At 36.3% G+C, this 19,846-nt stretch overlaps 2 protein-coding genes across 18 annotated transcripts in view; one reads left to right on the plus strand and one right to left on the minus strand.

Moving 5' to 3' along the window:
• Positions 1-3,303: 3,303 nt before the first annotated feature.
• On the minus strand, positions 3,304-17,935 carry LACC1 (laccase domain containing 1). 9 transcript variants are annotated; one of them, XM_071220166.1, is made up of 8 exons: positions 17,803-17,935; positions 17,148-17,321; positions 15,978-16,595; positions 15,157-15,335; positions 14,227-14,392; positions 11,239-11,464; positions 9,851-10,016; positions 4,071-4,162 (listed from the first exon to the last, which is right to left on the minus strand). In XM_071220166.1, exons 3-7 carry the CDS (start codon positions 16,537-16,539, stop codon positions 9,857-9,859), a joined length of 1,293 nt encoding a protein of 430 aa, XP_071076267.1. In that variant the 5' UTR covers positions 16,540-16,595; positions 17,148-17,321; positions 17,803-17,935; the 3' UTR covers positions 4,071-4,162; positions 9,851-9,856. The 9 variants fall into 9 exon arrangements, with proteins under 9 accessions (XP_053772294.1, XP_045058202.2, XP_053772298.1 ...); XM_071220168.1 differs by lacking the exon at positions 17,803-17,935 and adding an exon at positions 17,525-17,646 and having other exon boundaries at positions 17,191-17,321; XM_071220165.1 differs by lacking the exon at positions 17,803-17,935 and adding an exon at positions 17,525-17,646.
• Positions 17,556-19,846, plus strand: part of CCDC122 (coiled-coil domain containing 122) — a 49,697-nt gene continuing 47,406 nt past the window's right edge. For 3 of the 9 annotated variants that reach the window (XM_053916324.1, XM_053916329.1, XM_024569462.3), the window contains exon 1: positions 17,842-17,968. Coding sequence is in view for 1 of the 9 variants with exons in the window: in XM_045202280.2 (XP_045058215.2) it covers positions 19,804-19,814 (11 nt within the window). In the remaining 8 variants the exon portion in view is untranslated. Of the gene's footprint in view, positions 17,673-17,841; positions 17,969-18,021; positions 19,815-19,846 lie in introns of those variants that run through there. The other 6 variants (XM_053916326.1, XM_053916330.1, XM_053916325.1 and 3 more) reach the window with 5 other exon arrangements.

Below are 19,846 nucleotides of genomic sequence, written 5' to 3' on the forward strand. Positions count from 1 at the left end.
ACTAAGGACTATACAAAATAATGCATGGGATGCTACTGAGACAACCAACTGAGGAAATATTCTGAAGAGGTGACCCTGGATCCAAGGCGTAAAGGTTAAGTGTTATTCAAGAGAAGTAGGGTTAAGAATTGCTGTGCATAGAGAACCAGCATTAGGTACAAAACCTGGAGGCAAGAGTAAATATGGCTGTGGAGGACCATGGCAGGACCTACCATGGAGCCAATGACACAGAAAAAAAATTGTTCATGTTTTTAGATGTAGTAGAACTTGCCTTATGTGGTAGAAAATAGACCTCTCAACGTTAACATGGCCCCTCACCCCGCCTGATGGAACAAAAGCTATTGGGCTTCATATATGCTGTGACATACTACTCACTGTGTATATTTCACATTGACAATGGAACTTCGGTTTATCTCCATGAGGAACTAGGACACTACAGTGTTGTATCCATTCACTTAGATGTATATATTGCATATATCCTTGGAATTGCTTGTTTGCTACTTTAGTGGAAAGCCTAAGTGAAAGTAGCCTTGAACTCAGAGTTCTAGTCAGTCTTTAAACACAAACCAACCTCTCTGTGGTCTGACTTAGCTTAATGACATATTCTAGGAAATAAAAAAAGTATAGAATGGCTGGAATATATGGTGTAGAGTGAGGAGTGGTGGAAATTGAAGAAGTAACCGGGGGTGAAATCATGGCTAGCAGTTATACACTTTAGTGAGTAGGTCTTTATCTTGGAGATGGTAAAAAAGCCATAAAATAATTTCTAGGTATGTTATATGACCAGATTTGTATTTTGGAGCAATCACTAATGGCAGTATAAAAAGGGATTTGATGAGGGAGGACTAGTTAGAAAGCTGCTCTAACAAGGTGAGAGATGACAATCTGAATGTCTGTGGAAATTGAGATAAAGACATATGGTCAGCTGGACAGCACTTTGTCTGCAAGTGTATATGTGGAGAGTAAAAGTTGAAGAAATCTCCCACTAACCCAACCTATCTCTAACCCTTCTTTTCTATAACAACTCTAACAGATTGTAGATTTACAGTCAATATCTGTATTGTGGGGAAGTGTGGGAAGGGAAGGGGTGAAGGAAATGAAGGCATTCAGAAGCACTCTAGAGTTTCTGGAGGGGCAGCTGCATGAATAATTTCATTCTCTGAGATAGCATACCGGAGGGGAACAGGTTTTGGAGAAAAAAATGAAGAGTTGAGTTTGGAGGATGTTGTTTTGAGAGACCCATAGGACATATGGGTCTAACATATGTCTAACATGGGTCTTTCTAACAGGTAACTCTCTAGCCAAGTCTAAATACACATTTAAAAGTAGACAACTCAAAAGAATCAAATTACCTTGTGAATATAAAATATCAATTATAAAAACAAAAATGATGGGAGGTAGATAAGAAAATACGACTCTAAAACATATGCTTAAGAAAATTAAAATAGGGAAATACTGGCAAGATGTTAAGCTAAAGCAATGTGCGATGCAAAACTAAGAATTAAGAAAACCAAGGATATTAAAAACTCACAATTCAATTGTCACCATGAACAAACTTATTTTCCACAAATGTTTCTCATGAAATGAGAGTACTCTTCTTTTGTTGTTGTTAGAAAGGAATGTGGTATTTTGAGCTATAGAGTCTGCTGGAAATTTTAATTGTTTAATAAAATACAGTAACTGGACACCCCAGCTTTCTGAGAATTAAATAAAAGTGCCTGACTGCTCCAGATATAGAGAGGACATAGTTTACCTCAGGCACTTGGCACAAAGACATTGGGAATGTCATATAAGCATTTCTTTCTCCACAAAGAAAATACATCTAAGGAGAATGTAGAGAGTTTGTCTCAACGCAATTAACATGTAATCATCAAGTCCAAACTAAATGTGTCAGGAAAAAAATACTGGCAATTTTCCTTTTCCTTAATTAAGCAATAACCTAGTACAGAACAATGCCATTACTTCCAGCAGCTGCATCGTCTTTGAAATTAAAAGTTTAGAAATGCTGCCTACAGTGGAAATATACACGCTCTGGGCCAGAGTTCCCATAAACACATATGGTAAGCATATGGACCACATCTCCCATTCTTTAATGTACAACTTACAAAAATTTTAGAGAGAAATCTGTAATTCTACTGCATCTAATGTGTTTATCTGAATTTACATTAGCTAGAGCAAGAGGCTATATATCACACATAGAAGATACATATTTCTTGTACATTATTTAGCACACATACAGAGATACACACACACACAGATAACTGAGCAGTGCTTTCTTTAAAGTGCTGGACTTGGCTCACAGACATGGACAACACTGCGGTAATTGCGGGGGGGCAGAGAGGGAGTATAAGGGGACTAAATGGTAATGGAAAAAATACAATAAAAAATAAATTTTAAAAAAAGTGCTGGACTTCCATACTAGTGGCATTCTCAAAGAGTTCACATAAAAAATGAAAACGGATACACTGAAAATTTAACTTTAGGACAACTTAGTGAAAAAAAATACCACTTTGAGATATAAAATGATGTAATTCAGATGGTACTGCCATCAGATCTTCCAGCTTCTGAATCCATGGGTATTATTTATGTTTTTGTCATGTAATACAGAGTAAGTTTCTCTACCCACCCCTCCCACCCAAATCAACTTACAGAAAAGCAGTTACTGGGGATTCTGTAGAAGTGAGATTCAGGTGGGTGAGGCTTCCTGAATGCTTTTATCTACTTGAACTACAATATGTTACATCTAAAGAGCAACACATTCATTAACATTAAATGCTCTCCTTTTTCCCCATGTAAGTAAATAGAGATACAGATTGGTTCAACTTTATATTAAAAAAAGAGCAGAGCTATTTGAAGAAATGCTACCTCCTAGCAGACAGATCTTTTTTCTATGTGTTTTATAAAGCAATGGAGTATAGTACATTTAGTCCCTACGATATTCTTCTTCATGATTTAAAATTACAATTAACTGAGTTTTAGTTTTATAATTAGTATCTCCAAAAAATCATGTCATGAACCTTTGTTTGATGTACAAACTTAATTTCTCTTCTTAATAAAATTACAACTGATATTTTCTATGTGCAGCTAAGTAACAGTATTTAGATTAAAAACAAAACTTATTAAAAATTATCATTGTGGTTGCAGCCTGAAAGTCCCAGGAACCTATATACAAATGCTTAAAAATGACAGAGATCCTGTAGAGGCCCATACAATATGATTGCTTAACAATCTAGTCATTTTGTTTCTGAGTTACTGAATCAATACTTTTCACACAGTAAATAGAAGACAACTTTTCACCATAGATAATCAAAACAAATTTTATTTGGGTTTTGAATATTTTCATATATAAAGTGAAATGTGACTGTCTAATACTCTGTAAATTTGTAAACTACAAACAAAATAATACACAGTAAAAAATTGGAAAGTTATCAACCTTTCTCAATGTGATGTCAAAGACATGAAAACACTCCCCTACATCTCATGCCTACTCTTTGCCTGGAAAATAAACTCCAAACTCTTTGACATGGCATTTGAGACCTCAAATAATCTGTTTCCAACTTGTTTTTCCAGAAACTCCTGTCCACACCCTCCTCTCTCTAGAACATGCTATAAATGTTAGGTTTCATGTTCTAGTTCACAGTGTTCCCTCAATGTGTTATGAATGTTTTTCATTTCTCAAAAACTTGTACATCTTTCAGGCCCATGTGATCTGTCATTTTCTCTATAATATCTTCTCCATATATCCTGCTTCTAGATAGTATTAACCCTTTCTTCTTCTGTACTCTTCTACTGCTATTAAAATTAAATTTAAGCATTAGAATTAATCTCCTCCCTTGTATTACACTCAAAGGGAAAAAGTCTTACTCATTTTTATTTCAAACAAGCTTCACAAAATGACTATAAGTAGAGGGTACACAATAAATACTGAGCTGAGCAGACCTAGTTTGATTTATGTAACAAATAAAAGAAACTTTAAGAATAATCCTCATCTATATAAAATGTAAAAGCCAGATCACACTGATTCTTTTTGTCAGTTAATAGTGAAAATTTACCCTAAACATGAATTCTCCACATTATCCTTTCAGTATTAAGTAAATCAAACAACTAAATTTCTCTCTTGTAGTCAGTTTGGAAGGAGGCAGGCAAAAATCCAGTCAAGTACCTGTGAAAATAAATAGAAATCAAATATGAGATCCTTACTAATGCTATTAGAGTATCAAGGTAAGAATAATTTAGTCTGTTAAAGTCTTTGTATGTTAAAGGGTTAGAGACATTTTGAAGACTAAAGAGAATATTAATTCAGTTAAAAGTAACCTTAAGGAAAATTAGATATATGCTAAAGGGTCAGTATTGAATCACTGTAACAAAATATTTTTATATATCTCTAAAAAATCTCTAATAAATAATTTAATAAAATTGCATTCAATTTGCTCTGTAGACTGTAGATCAGGTGTCAGCACATGATAGACTGTAGGCCAAACTCAGCCCCTCGTTTGTTTTTGAAAAAGTTTTATTGAAACCCAGCCATACCCATTTGTTTCTGTATCATTCCTGTCTGCTTTTGTTCTGCAAAGTTGAGTAGTTGAGACAGAAACTGTATGTCTCACAAAGCCTAAAATATTTACTATCTGATCCTTTAAAGAAAACTGGCCAATTCCTGCTGAGGATAATCAACTGGAATTCTAGTTTGAAAACTTAGCCAGTCTAAGGCTAAGGATTTATTATTCTAGAATTTAGAATATTTATGCAAAGATTTCATCTCAAAAACAAACTTTTAAGAAAGGTATAAGAAATTATGACCTGACAAGCTCACTTCTGGGCACACACAACAAACAGTATGGCTGGTTACCAAAGGGGAAGGGGGTAGGGATAGTGTAAATTAGGGTAAAGGGTGTCAAATTTTTTCTTGGAGACAGAGGAAACCAGACTTTGGGTGATGAACATACAATGGAATATACATTTCATGTATTATAATGTTGTATACCTGAAACTTATATAATGTTATTAACCAATATTGCCCCAACAAAATTAATCTTTTAAAAAGGGATATTATGATCAAAAAAAGACATAGGATATTTGAATGGATAAGAAAACATGACCCACACATATGCTGCCTACAAGAAACCCATCTCAGAACAAAAGACCTACACAGACTGAAGGTGAAGGGTTGGAAAAAAATATTCCAAGTAAATAGGGAAAAAAAGCCAGGGTAGCAATACTTATATCAGACATAAGAGACTTCAAAAAACAAGGACACAAAAAGAGACACAGAAGGACACTTCATAAACTCAAGGGAAGAATCCATCAAGAAGACATAAACATTGTAAACATATATGCATCCAACATAGGAGCACCCAAATACATAAGGAAAATCTTGGAGGACTTCAAAAAAGATATTGACAGCAGCGTACTTACAGCAAGGGATTCTAACACCCCACTGTCAACAATGCATAGATCTTGCAAACAAAATACTAACAAGGATATTGTTGAATTGAATGACACAACAGATCAAATGAACTTAATTGATATATACAAAAACTTTTATCTCAATGAAGCAAAATACACATTCTTTTCAAATGCACATGCAGCATTTTAAAGACAGACCATATGATGGGTCACAAAACAAGGCTCAACAAATTCAAGAAAACTGAAATTATATCAAGCATTATCTTGGACCAAAATGGCTTGAAACTAGAAACCAACCTCAAGGGAAAAACTCAAAAACAGTCTAATTCATGGAGACTGTATAACATGTTATTAAACAATGAATGGGGTCACAATGAGATCAAGGAAGAAATCGAGAAGTTTCTGGAAACAAATGAAAATGAACTCATAACAGCCCAAAACCTATGGGACTGTCCTGAGGCAGTCCTGAGAGGGAAGTTCATAGTGATACAGGCCTACCTAAAAAAGATAGAAACATTTCAAATAAACCACCTAACTCTACATCTGTAAGAACTAGAAGAACAACAACAAACATATTCCTCAACAAGTAGAAGGAAGGAAATAACCAAGATCAGAGCAGAATTAAATGTCATGGAGACTAAAAGAATAATTCAAAGGGTCAATAAATACAGGAGCTGGTTCTTTAAAATGATAAACAAAACTGACAAGCCTTGAAGCAGGCTCATCAAGAAGAAAAGAGAGAGGATCCAAATAAATAAAATCAAAAATGAAAGAGGAGAGATTACAACAGATACCACAGAAATACAAAGAATTGTAAGAAATTACTATGAAGAAATATATGCCAAGAAATTTGAAAACTTGGTGAAATGGACAAATTTCTAGAAACATGTAATCTTCCAACACTGAATCAAGAGGAAGTGGAAAGTCTGAACAGACCAATAACAGCTAGTGAAACAGAAATCAAAAAAACTCCTGGCACATGAAAGGCCTGGATTGGATGGTTTCACAGTAGAATTTTACAAAACACTTAACGAAGAGCTAACCCCTACCCTTCTCAGACTATTGTAAAAAATCCAAGAAGAGGGACGACTCCCAAACTCTTTTTATGAAGCCAGCATCATCCTAATCCCCAAACCAGATAAAGATACAACAAAGAAAGAAAACTAGAAGCCAATATCGCTGATTAACACAGACGCTAAAATTCTCAACAAAATATTGGCAAACCGCATCCAGCAATACATTAAAAAGATCATACACCAAGACCAAATGGGATTCATCCCAGGGATGCAAGGATGGTACAATATTCGCAAATCAATAAACATAATACATCACATCAACAACAGTAAAGACAAAAATCACATGATCATATCAATAGATGCAGAAAAGGCATTTGATAAGGTACAGTACCCATTTATTTATTTTTTAAAAAATTTTTATTGTTATTCAATTACAGTTGTATGTCTTTTCTCCCCATCCCTCCACCCCACCCCAGCTGAACCCACCTCCCTCCCCCACCTCCACCATCCCCCTTGGTTTTGTCCATGTGTCCTTTATAGTAGTTCCTGCAATCCCCTCTTCCCACTGTCCCCGCCCCCCCCACCCTGGCTATTGTTAGATTGTTCTTAACTTCAATGTCTCTGGTTATATTTTGTTTGCTTTTTTCTTTTGTTGACTATGTTCCAGTTAAAGGTGAGATCATATGGTATTTGTCCCTCAGCGCCTGGCTTATTTCACTTAGCATAATGCTCTCCAGTTTCATCCATGCTGTTGCAAAGGGTATAAGCTCCTTCTTTCTCTCTGCTGCGTAGAATTCCATTGTGTAAATATACCATAGTTTTTGATAAAAACACTCAGCAAAGTGGGAATAGAGGGACATTCCTCAATACAATAAAAGCCATATATGGGAAACCTACAGCCAACATCATACTCAGTGGGCAAAAACTTAGAGCTTTCCCACTAAGATCAGGAACAAGACAAGGATGTCCACTTTCACCACTTCTATTCAACAATGTACTGGCAGTCCTAGCCACAGTAATCAAACAAGAAAAAGAAATAAAAGACAACCAAATCGGGAAGGAAGAAGCAAAACTCTTTTTGTTTGCAGATGACATGAGAGTGTACATAGAAAATCCTATAGATCCCACCAAAAAACTACTCAACCTAATAAGTGACTTTGGCAAACCGCAGAATACAAAGTCAATATTCAGAAACAGAAGGCATTTTTGTACACCAACAATGAAATAGCAGAAACAGAAATCAGAAGAAATATCCCATTTGATATAGCAACAAGAAAAATAAAGTACCTAGGAAGAAACCTAACCAAGGAGATAAAAGTGCTCAGAAAACTACACAACAATGAAGAAAGAAATTAAGGAAGACACAAATAAAGGGAAGCATATATGGAGTGAAAGTATTAAAATCATTAAAATGTTCATACTACCCAAAGCAATTTATAGATTTAATGCAATCCTTATTAAAATACCAATAACATTTCACAGATATAGAAAAAATATTTCAAAAACTTCTAAGGAGTCATAAATGACCCTGTATAGCCTCAGTAATTTTGAGAAAGAAGAACAAAGTAGGAGGGACCACAAGTCCCGCTATCAAACTATATTACAAGGCTGCTGTAATCAAAACAGCCTGGTACTGGCATGAAAAGAGACACATAGATCAATGGAACAGAATAGAGAGCCCAGAAATAAACCCAAGTCTCTATGGTCAATTAATATTTGACAAAGGAGGCAGGAGCATAAAATGGAGCAAAAATAGCCTCTTCAACAAATGGTGTTGGGAGATCTGGACAGCTACGTGCCAAAAAATGAAACTTGATCACCAACTTATGCCGTACACAAAAATAAATTCAAGGTGGATAATAGACTTAAATATAAGTCATAACACCATAAAAGTCCTAGAGGAAAACATAGGCAGGAAAATCTAAGATATTCCACGCAGCAATATTTTCACTGATATGTCCCCTAGAGCAAGGGATATAAAGGAAAGAAGAAACAAATGGGACTACATGAAACTAAAAGGCTTCTGTACGGCTAAAGAAAGCATCAGCAAAATGAAAAGGGAACAGACAGTATAGGAGAACATACTTGACAATGATACCTCGGACAAGGACTTTATCTACAAAATACATAAGGAACTTGTATGACTCCGCACCACAAAGACAAACAATCCAATTAAAAATGGGCAAAGGATCTGAACAAACACTTCTCCAAAGAAGACAAAGAAGAAATATGGAGGGCCCAGAGACATATCAAAGGATGCTCAATATCACTAGCCATCAGAGAGATGCAAATTAAAGCCACAGTGAGATACTGGTTCACACTGGTCAGTATGGCCATCATTAACAAATCAACAAACAAGTGCTGGAGAGGTTGTGGAGAAAAGGTAATCCTAGTACATTGTTGGTAGGAATGCAGACTGGTGCAGCCATTGTGGAAAACAGCATGGAATTTCCTGAAAAAACTAAAGATGAACTGTTTTTTGACCCTGCAATTCCAGTGCTGGGATTATATGCTAATAGTCCTGAAAAATTAATTCAAAAGAACCTATGTACCCCAATGTTCATAGCAACCATAAGGCCAAGTAATGGAAACAGCCTAAGTGTGCATTAGGAAACAAGTGAATCAAAAATCTATGGTACATTTCACAATGATATGTTACACAGCAGAAAGAAAGAAAGAACTCTTACCATTTTTCCATGGATGGAACTGGAAAGTATTATGCTAAGTGAAATAAGTCAGGCAGTGAAAGACAAATACCACATGATCTCACCTATAAGTAGAACTTAATCAACAAAACAAACAAGCGAACAAAACAGAACCAGAGGCATGGAAATAAAGAACAAACTGACAGTTACCAGAGGCAAGGGGGGAGAGGGGTAATGGGGGAAAGAAGAGGAAGGGTCAAGTCAAGGAACAAGTATAAAGGACCCATGGACAAGGACAGTGTTGCGGGGAGGATGTATGTGGAGGAGCATGTGGGCAGGGCAGGAGAGAGTAATGGGGGAAAATTGGAGACAACTGTAATTGAGCAACAATAACGAAATTAAAAAAAATACAAGAGCAAACACACACAAAGGGATTATTATGATAGGAAATGTACAGATGTCAACTACATGAAAGATATAAAGGTCATACATACAGAATATTTTTTAAAGAATAAATTATTTTATTTTAATACTTTTAACATATGCCTGCCTTATTGTTTTTCATTAATTAGGAAAAGCAACGGTATTTATATTAGAGTATGTCACTGAAAATTAACTTATCCACCACTGTTGCTTCACTAAAAAGTAGAAATTTAATTCTTTCTATAGTAATAAAGGAGTAAAGTTAAATATAATTATTTTTAAAAATAAGGGGAGGAAATGGTGGTAAGAAGGAGAAGGAGAGAGGCGAGAGGGAGAGGAATACTGGGGAGAGGGACTTACTTTACCTCATTCTCTAATTGATATGAAGCCAATCTGTGTACCAAAATTAAGACCATCTCGGACATGGGAGAAGTACTTGTCAGGATGGCAGGATGTACAGAGGTTGAGATCTTGCTTCTGGTCCTGAATATTCTGTGGTAGAATTCCTCCCTTTTCCAGAAGAATCCTTAGGACAAAGATTTTTCAAAAGGTAACAAGTTTATTTTACCAACAGCTAAAGCAATATGAAATAAATATGGATATTGGTGTGAAAGAATTTGTAGAAAGATATGCTTGGAACAATGCAAGTTGTTATTTAGTTACAGAACTTGGACATATCAGGAAATTATAGATTTTATCACTATTTATCTCCTATATGAACTATCCAAACTTTCATATTATATGTAGACATGATCTGGATATAGAATTTTATAATTGAAATCAAGTACTTATTTTAGAAGAAACTGTAAAGTTACCAGGATATTTGTAGACAACATTCATTTGATTCGTACAGAACATGCTTTTTAGTCATTTGACCCTCCCATCTTCTTTCTCCAAATTTTTCCAGAAAAGTTGCTTCTCCATAAAGACTTTATGATATAAAATATGACTATAAATTAGTGATACTTATTCTAAAAATAACATTTATGTTTTTCTTTCTTTTTTTTATTGTTCAAGCAACAGCTTAGATAGATCTAGAGAGCATGATGCTAAGTGAAATAAGCCAGATAGTGAAAGACAAATACCATATGATCTCACCTATAAGTAGAACCTAATCAACAACACAAACAAGCAAGCAAAATATAACCAAAAGTAACATTTAAGAATCCATTTCAATCCTTTCTACTAATGTCTAAATGAGGCAGAATCTAGGCAAGGTTTTGCTGAGTGAAATATATACATGATTCAAATCAATCATTAATTTTCCTTTGTTGAAAGCACAAATAATTTTTAACAGCTAGTAACAGCAAAACTTCATAAACTCAAAACTGTAAGGGACCATAAAAATCTTGAAAGTGACTATGTGTTTATATTATCTAATATTTTTGCTAAGAAATATATTCCTATATTTAAAAAATACCAATGATTTTAAAATATCAGCTTCCTAGTTTATCATATTTAAGAGAATTTAGCTGAGGATTAGCTATAAAGCACATGTCAATTTTTCTATATCAAGTTTAACCTTCACTTTTAAATCAATTAGATACAGCAGCTAGGAAAATGACTATTATTTAAACTTAGATAAGAACATATTTCATATTTAAAATGAGTTTTTGTATATATGTGTATGTCTGCTATTTAAATATCTGCCACCTGAATTTTTCTTTGGCTTACTAGTTGTTCTCTAAATTAATTTGAATTTCAGAAGCAATAAGAAACTTGCAGTTCTGGAATAAAACCACACATACCTGGTGGCTTTACGAATGTCAACATAGGGATCTGATGAGTCAAATAGCCGCACACATTCAGGATCAAGATTATGAAATGCCTTTGCTGATTCCTTTGGAAGAGTAAAACAGCAAGGTCCTACTGAAGGTCCCAGTATGACAATAATATCTTCCAAACTACATCCATATTCTGTTATCATAGCATTCACAGTAGCCATAGCAACACCTAACAAAGTACCTCTCCAACCTGATAAACAGGAAGAAAGAGAGATAAGGACAGTTAAAACATAACAAAATTTCACCTTACTTTTTATCTAAGTTAAAAATAAACACAGTCAGTTTATATTTTTTCAAGTTCAGAAATAGTAAATGAATTATAAAATTAATTAAGCTAAATGATCAATTAACTAATTAAAATACTGGTTTTTAAATGAGGTATACGTAGAAGAGACATTGATTGGGGGAGGGTACCCCTTCCATTTCCTTTTAAAAATGTCCTATACTTTTAGTTTCCACTGGCATTATGCCTTCTTAGTCTTCACTTCCTCTCCCCCTCACTTTTCCCTCACATCTTTAAAAATTGTGAAAAAAAATAAAATTACCATTTTAAAGTGTACGATTATTAGGTTAAGTCTACATTGTTGCACAAATCTCTACAACTTTTTCACCTTGCAAAATTGAAACTCTATACAAGTTTTAAACAATAAATCTCCCTTTCAACCTCCCCCTGATACCTAGTAACTACCATTCTACTTCCTGTTTCTATGAATTTGACTACTCCAGTTACCTCATGTAAGTGGAATCATGTAGTATTTTTCTTTTTGTGACTGGCTTATTTCACTTACCATAATGTCCTTAAGGTTCATTCATATTGTAGCATGTGTCAGGATTTCCTTCTTTTTAAAAGCTGAATAACATTACATATTATGCATATACCACACATTGCTTATCCACTAATCCATCAATGGACACTTGACTTACTTCAACATCTTGGCTATTGTAAATAATGCTACTAATAGGATGAATGTGCAAGTATCTTACTGAGATCCTGTTTTCAATTAATTTGGATACATACTCAGAAATGGAACTGCTGGATAATATGGTAATTTGAATTTTAAATTTTTGAAGAAACACCATACCATTTTCCATTAGTGCACCATTTTACATTCCCACCAATAGTGCATCAAGGTTCCAATTTCTCTACATCCTCACCAAAACTTTTTTTTAATTGTATTTTATTGTTTATGTTATTACAGTTGTCCCAATTTCCTCCCTTTACCCCCCTCCACCCAGGCCCTACTCCACTCCTTCAGGCAATCCCCACTCTGTTATCCATGTCCACAGGTCATATATATATGTTCTTTGGTTAATCCCTTCCCTAATAGGTGTGTGGTGATATCTCATGTGGCTCTGATTTGTATTTTCCTAATTATTAGTGATACTAAGCATCTTTTCACATGCTTGTTAGTCATTTGCATATTGTCTTTGGAGAAATGTCTATTCAAGTACTTTGCTTATTTTTTAAACAGGTTATTTGGTTTTTAATGTTGTTGTTGAGTCGTAGGAGTTCTTTATATATTATGTATATTAACCCCGTGTCAGATATGAATTGCAAATATTTTTCCCATTCTGTGAGCTATGATACAATTTTTAATTTTGATAAAATCCAGTTTATTTGTAATTTTGTTGCATGCACTTTTATTGCCATATCTAAAAAACCATTGCCTGGTCCAAGATCACAAGAATTTATACTTGTTTTCTTCTACGAGTTTATAGCTTTAGCTCTTTCATTTACCTCTTTGATCCATTTTTAAGTTAACTTTTATATGTGATATAAGATAGTGGTCCACCATCTATTTTTTTTTGCATGGAAATATCCACTTTTCCCAGCATCATTTGTTAAAGAGATTGTTCTTTCTCCATAGATACCTGGATAAAAATCATTTGACCATATATGCATGAGTTTATTTTTGGGCTCTCTATTCTATGTTGTTGGGAACTGTAGCTTTATAATAAGTTTTGAAATCAGGAAGTGTGAGACGTCTAACTTTGTTGTTTTTTAATAGTTTCATTTTGATAGCTTTATCTTTGATATTTTAAAAATTATTTCAATATCTAAGAAGTAACAAATAACATTCCCTTTTTATATCTAGGAACTAAGATTCAAATTTTAAATAAGTTTTGGCAATGTCAAATAGCAATCCTGAATTAGACAACTTCTATCTCTATTTGTCTAATTCCATTACGTTAGCCACTTTCTTATTTATCTATGGCCTAAAAAGAAAAGTAGTCATAAATTTACAAGTAGGAGGAAATCCAAAAGATCATCCCTCATTTCACCTAGACATATAACCACTGGATAATCTAAAATAGTATTTTAAAATACTTCCAGAAAAACAAAATTCCATAACCTTAATATATAATCTAAAAACCCTTCTTTGTTCTTAATATATTAAACTAAATGCAATTTTCCAAACATCTCTCACTTTTTCTTACCTCCATACCTTTACACATGCTGTTACACCTTAATGAACACCTTTCTGCAACATGCCTAACCTTCCTCTTCCTGATTGCCTAGACTTCTAGGCTTCTCAGTAGCAGCACCACACCCTGGGGAGTGTTTGAAAAGCATGAAGGCTTTTTTAAATTTTAAAAATCACAACAAATAGGAATTTCAAAACCCAAGCAATCTCTGCCATGTAAGATTATCTTGCCCCAAATTACTAGCACTCCTGCTAAGAAACACTGGCACCTAGCCTACCCCTATAAATTCCTCAGGAATCAGCTTAGATACCACTTTTTCTGGGGGAGTTCTACTCTGATTCACATAATTTGATTTAGGTACTCCTTTTATCTGCTCTATAATAGTAGTATGCTGAATTTAACCCTATCTTTATACTTATCACCATGTAATTAACTGTTTGTTTGCCATGCTTACCAGAAAGAAATTGTAATTTTCCTTGTGCTACAAAATGGCAAAATCCTAAAAACTTAATTAAGTTTACTTACCAGAGTGAGCAACCCCACATGCTTTTTTGACAGGATCTGCAAAAATTATTGGTATACAATCAGCACCAAGAGCTGCTATTGTGACTCCTCTCTGATTTGTGGTGATTCCATCATAAGATTCAGGCTCCTTCCTTCCCATAACCCAGACGTCATTGGCATGATCAGTCTAATAGCAAAGATGTGTAATAAAAATGTTTTGAAAGTAGGATTTCTCACACCATAAGCTTTTCTGAAAATATTCATTTTGTACAAAATTATATAACCAGTTTAAGATTACTAGAGTTCATTAAATATATCACTTCTATATAAGATAAAGTACCAAATTTACTTATCATTTCACTTTTGGTATTATAATTTCTGCATATTTTATTTAAAGAAAGCAGAATTTAACATTTAAAAATTCAACACTGCCCATCATGAACACCTCCTACTAGAGATGGGTAAGTCTCTATATGAAGTACTTTCCACAATGAACTAATTCATTGAAAGAAAGTAATTACTAAGTCAATGATATTTTTACTTTTCCTGGACTCAAGTGAAGTTAGAATTCTGTAACAAACAAAGTACTATCTCATCAATTGTACCCTAAGATCCTCCTGGTGTTAACTTAGAAAATAATGGCCTTTCTTTTCCACAATTCAGGAATCTTCCTTCTATGTCAAAAAGGGCAGTGGTACTATACTCTCTGAGATTTAACTGTACTTTTAGATGTGAGGAACTCCAGGTGAATGAATATATATATATTTACATATATTCTTGATTTTTTAGGCTATGGCATATGGGTCAAAGAAAAACAACTATAATCATCATCCTAAAGTTTTAGATAAAACACCAGATGAAAAAAGTTAAATAGCTTGCTTAAGGTCCGTTAGTCATTAGCAGAGTTAAGAATATACTTTATATCTTCCAAAATATGAAACATAATTTTACCTTTATTCGGTAAAAGTTCTTCACATTAAATCCTGCAGCACACCCCAACCTACGCAGATTTTCTTGAACAACTACCTTAGGATCTCTCCTTTTGGAACTACTGAAGAGATTTAAAGAGCTGAGAGTTGGTAGGTAAGATATCCCACCTGTCCTTGTAGTAAATCCATGTATGAAAATATCTGTTGAAGATAAATAGTGAAGAGTAAAAATATACTACACAAAGCATTATAAAAAGCATCACAAACCCTATCTGTTTGTAAGACTTTACCTGATCACCTCAACCTGCATTTATCTGGCACCTAATTCTATAGAACTTTGCACCTCCATGTGTTCTCATTACCTACTGCTTTGTTCTACCTTTCCTATGGAGTTTTGCTCTTCAAAGGGTATTTTCTGTCCTATTTGTTTTTGTTATTCCCAATAGCATATAGTTCATAGTAAATATCATTTATTCAAGAAGATTGTTTTAAATTTCACTGTTCTGTAATGACGCCAGTGAGTTGAGGCTTCAGAATTGCTAAATAGGAAATGCTTAGGGTTATAAATCTCATTTTAAAGGAGGCCTGGGAATTTGTCTTAAAGCTGAATTTAAATAAAACAAATTTATTTATGCAGGGGGCTTTGAAGGGGCTACCCGTTGATATCCCTTGACATCCCTAACACTACAAGACCATCCATGACATTCCCATGTTGCAACTGATGCTAATGAGCACATAAGCCCACACAGTCTACATAAGAAGGAAAAAAAGAAGTGAACAACTTTTAAAGAACGACTGGTTTTTCACATGCATGATGAAAACAACAGATGGCATGTAATATACCTGAAATCAAAGGAGATGTGATTATGGTTAATTCTCCTTTCAGTGCTGGCAGACTTCTCAAATATGTTTCTATTTCATTCTGTATTGCTTCTAGTTCTTGAGCTGTGATGATGTTTACCAAAGAAGCCTGTTTCGAAAGACCTCCCTTCAAAGTTATCTCTAAATCTTCAAACTCAAAATTGTAAACATCAGTGAAGAGTTGATCAATGAAAGCCTTCATTAACGTCTTCCGGTGCATGGGTACAATTATCTTAATACTGCTCAGATTTTTTTCATCAATTTTTTGTTTAATGGTATACAAAGACACAGCCATACTGGAATTGCTAACAGTCTCAAATTCTCTCAAGAGAGCGGATAATCCATTGCTTGTTTCTAATTCATAATTATCATGGTCACTGTTCTTTTCACAGTTGATGTTGCTGCAACACATTATGCAAAGGAACTTGGCCTTGGCAGCATGGTGGTACCAAAGAGCATTCAATGTCTTCATTAATGTCTGATGATCGTTTTTCTGAGAGTTCAATTTCAAACCAAAAAGGTCGATCAACACTGCTTCTGCCATCCTTCCTTAAGGGTACACAGCTCTTCAGAGAAGGCTTTTGTGCACCCCTCAATCACCTGTAAAGAAATATTAGCATAAATAAGAATGTAAAATTATATTGATCTTCTTATAGTTACAACAGATATTTGTGGCTGGGGTAAAAAAAAGAATTGCATTGATCTAAATACGTAAGCAAAACAGTTACTCTAGACCTCTCCCAGAAGAGCTAGTTCACTGTCATAGAAGAATCATGACAATTAAAGCAAAGCCATCTGTTCATTTATTTTCTGAAAGTACATGTACATCTTCCCAGCAAAACAACAGTTCCTCTGATTTTTTTGTTTTTGTTTTCATATAGGGAATTCCTTGGTGACTTAAAGTCCGGTTCATTAATCACATGGTATCAATTTAAGTTATATATTATTAATTCTGATAGGTTAGGTCACATCCCTTCATAAGAAGTACGGAGCCTTAAAATCAGTAGGTTAAACGGAGCTGCACTTTAAAATCGTGTTTTTAAGAGGTAAAAGAGGAGATGACCTACACACTTCTCTCCAGTATTTACACAATACTCCAGGTATGGCAGTCACCCCAAACCGACTGCGATTTGCAGGAGACGTGCCTCCTACCTGCTTTCCTACTCCTTCCCGTCGCGAGGATTTCTCAGCTCACCCGGTCCTCCCACCAGGCAGTCGGTCGGCGTCTGGTGACTCGCTTCCGGGGCCCCCTTTTGCACAAGACTTCCTTGGGGCGCCACTCCCAACCTCCACTCCCTACCATCCAGGACTCCCGCCCGAATTCATCTGGTCAGTTTAGAAAAACATTAAGAGAAGTGAGGATGACCGTGAAGTTCCACGGAACGCGTCTGTCACGGCCGGGCCGGCGCTGGGCGCGGATCTCCACCTGCCCAGGCACCTCCCCCGGCCTCGCCCCACCCCTTAGGGACTTTCCACGGTCTCACGCACACCTCAGGCGGCACACGTGTCCTCGCCTCCGAGTGCCCTACCTTCGCCTTTGGACTCTGTCGGCGGCCAGCTGTTGGATTTGCTCCACTCCCCCCCATCTCTGAGTCCCGGAGAAACCCGGAAGCCGCCAGCCCGTCACCTGGAGTCCAAACCCTGGCCCCTGAGCCTCGGTGGGCGGCCGGGACGCAGGTCCGCCCCGCCCACCTCCTCCACCTCGCCCACCTCCACGCAGAAGACGTGGGCAGGGCCTAGCTAGGGCCCTGCAGTCCGCGTAAGGCCAGAGTGACGGGGAAGGAGCTGAGGGGCGTCGGACGCTCACCCGCGAATGCGGACCCCAGCACCAGAGAATCCCGGGAAGAGCGGAGCGCCGCGGCCGCCTCAGCATTTCCGGGTCGGGGCGGCCCTGGGAGCCCGTTCCCGGCGGCCCAGTGGTGGGAAGAGGAACAGGAACCAGAGTCCAGAGGGGCGTCGCGCCTAAGCTGGCGGTCAGCGGGGGGGGGGTGCGGGGGAGGCGTGCGGGCAGGCGAGGCCAGGAGGGGCGCGGGCGGCGGAGACACCCTGGCACAAGGCGCTGACTCCCTCCTGCGAGGGGAAGCCGGGCCGCTCGACCTTCCGGGGGACGGTTCGCTGTCCCGGCAGTGTGGTTGGGACGCTTGGTGCAGTCACCAGAGCACAGGCCTGAGAACCGCATTGCCTTAGCACTTGGCAGTTCGTTACATCCAAGGTTTTCTTTTTCCACCGTTTTTATTTCCAAAGACGAGTTGGTCGAACCTTCCTTCCCTTTTTTTCTCCTGATTCTGCCTGTCTTGCTGACTGTACCAACACCGTACAGTTCCTTCACTTGCGTTGACAGATGTCCCGTATGCCCTTTTAAGAATATATGCCAATAGTAAAAAATTAGAAGTCACATTAAAATGGTGATAAAGGTGCAAATTAGTGTCCTTTATCAGCCCTCAAAGAGTGTAACATTCACTTAAAAAAATTAAATGGACATTATGTAAAAGGTCAATACTAAGGTAAAGGGAGAATATATTCCACCTTCCACCAGTAGGAGAAAGGATATTTTTAGTGAAATTGGTCATGATAGCAGGAAGAGTTCCCTTTTATAGTTGCTCAGATGGTAAAGGCTGAAGAACCTTTACCTGAAGGAGAAATAGTTTTCTTGACTATCTGGGAGTTTAGAACAGCACTTCAAGGAGGCTAGTGCTTCTATTCTATTTGATTAGACAATGGGATCACCAACTCAGAATATGAGCCTACTGTTTAGTATTCCTAGTAGATGTTTTTGTCAAAATTTGTATTTTCATTATTTTTGTTGGACATTTGTTAAGATCCCTGAGTGGTAGATGGTATACTTGATCAGAAGGTGCACTCTCTGCTCTCAGCTTGTTTTATGTTAAATATCACCTTAAGGAAAATAGAGGTATTTTAGTTAGAAAGCCAGTTTAACACATTTATCCCTGTCTTAATAGACAATCATGGGAATTCACTTTCTTTCATGTTACAGTAATGGCAGTAAAAAGTAAATATTTCAATGTAGGAAAGCTGTCAGGGAAGGGAGAGTTTGCCATTCTATATTATTGATATACCATTTTCTTTCACCATCTTGTCCTAACACTCACCTTGTAACACTCTCTTACCTCATATCCAGTCACTCAACTCCAGTGGTTCTCTGCACTTCAGAATGACAAGTAGAATTTTAGAAAAAAAATAAATCCAGAGGCACCACTCCACAAATACATTTGAAAAAGAATCTCTAGGAGTCAAGCCTGGGCATGTTTTGCTTTGTTTTGTTTTAATCTCTACAGATGAGTCAAATGCCTGTTTAGGTTTGCAAAAGCAAGTTCCCTATTCCCAAGCCACTCAAACTCAAGGCTGTTCCTTGGGAGGGCCACATGATTTCATCCTTTACATAATGCTATTTCTTCAAGTTAGAACAACCTTATCTTCATATATTATTTAACTTTCTTCTTCAAGACTCTTCAAGCTCAAACATAACCTTCCTTGAATTCCCATCTCCTCGTCAAGTACAATTAATTGCTTCTTTTTTAGCATTTTGTTCATACAGAAGAAGCCCTTTCATAGAGCTACCTGGACCCATAGCCAAATAATAAATTTTTAAAAATGGATTAAACATGGAAATATAAGGGTAAACTTGTTCGCATATAATTTAAATACATCTGTTAAAACGAAAAGTCAGTTAAGCCAGAGAGTCACGAAAAAGTATAACATAAGTACATTAAATATTTTGTTTTAACCTAAAACAACTGTTTTCTCATTTGCCACTGGATTGAGAAATTCCAAGGCCATTCTTTTGTATATGACCTGCTGGTAAGAGTTTTACATTGTATCTCTTACATAAA

Source organism: Desmodus rotundus, chromosome 13 (genome assembly GCF_022682495.2).
Source record: "Desmodus rotundus isolate HL8 chromosome 13, HLdesRot8A.1, whole genome shotgun sequence".
In the NCBI taxonomy this organism is placed as follows: domain Eukaryota; kingdom Metazoa; phylum Chordata; class Mammalia; order Chiroptera; family Phyllostomidae; genus Desmodus; species Desmodus rotundus.

What these genes read in the sequence shown, in the direction of transcription:
- LACC1 (XM_053916319.2), bottom strand. Translation starts at nt 16,539, where the DNA reads ATGGCAGAAGCAGTGTTGATCGACCTTTTTGGTTTGAAATTGAACTCT. An exon ending in ATGTGGGGTTGCTCACTCTG is followed by an intron (nt 11,465 to 14,226) that starts GTAAGTAAACTT and finishes CCTGTTTATCAG; the next exon opens with GTTGGAGAGGTACTTTGTTA. An exon ending in GACATTCGTAAAGCCACCAG is followed by an intron (nt 10,017 to 11,238) that starts GTATGTGTGGTT and finishes CTTTGTCCTAAG; the next exon opens with GATTCTTCTGGAAAAGGGAG.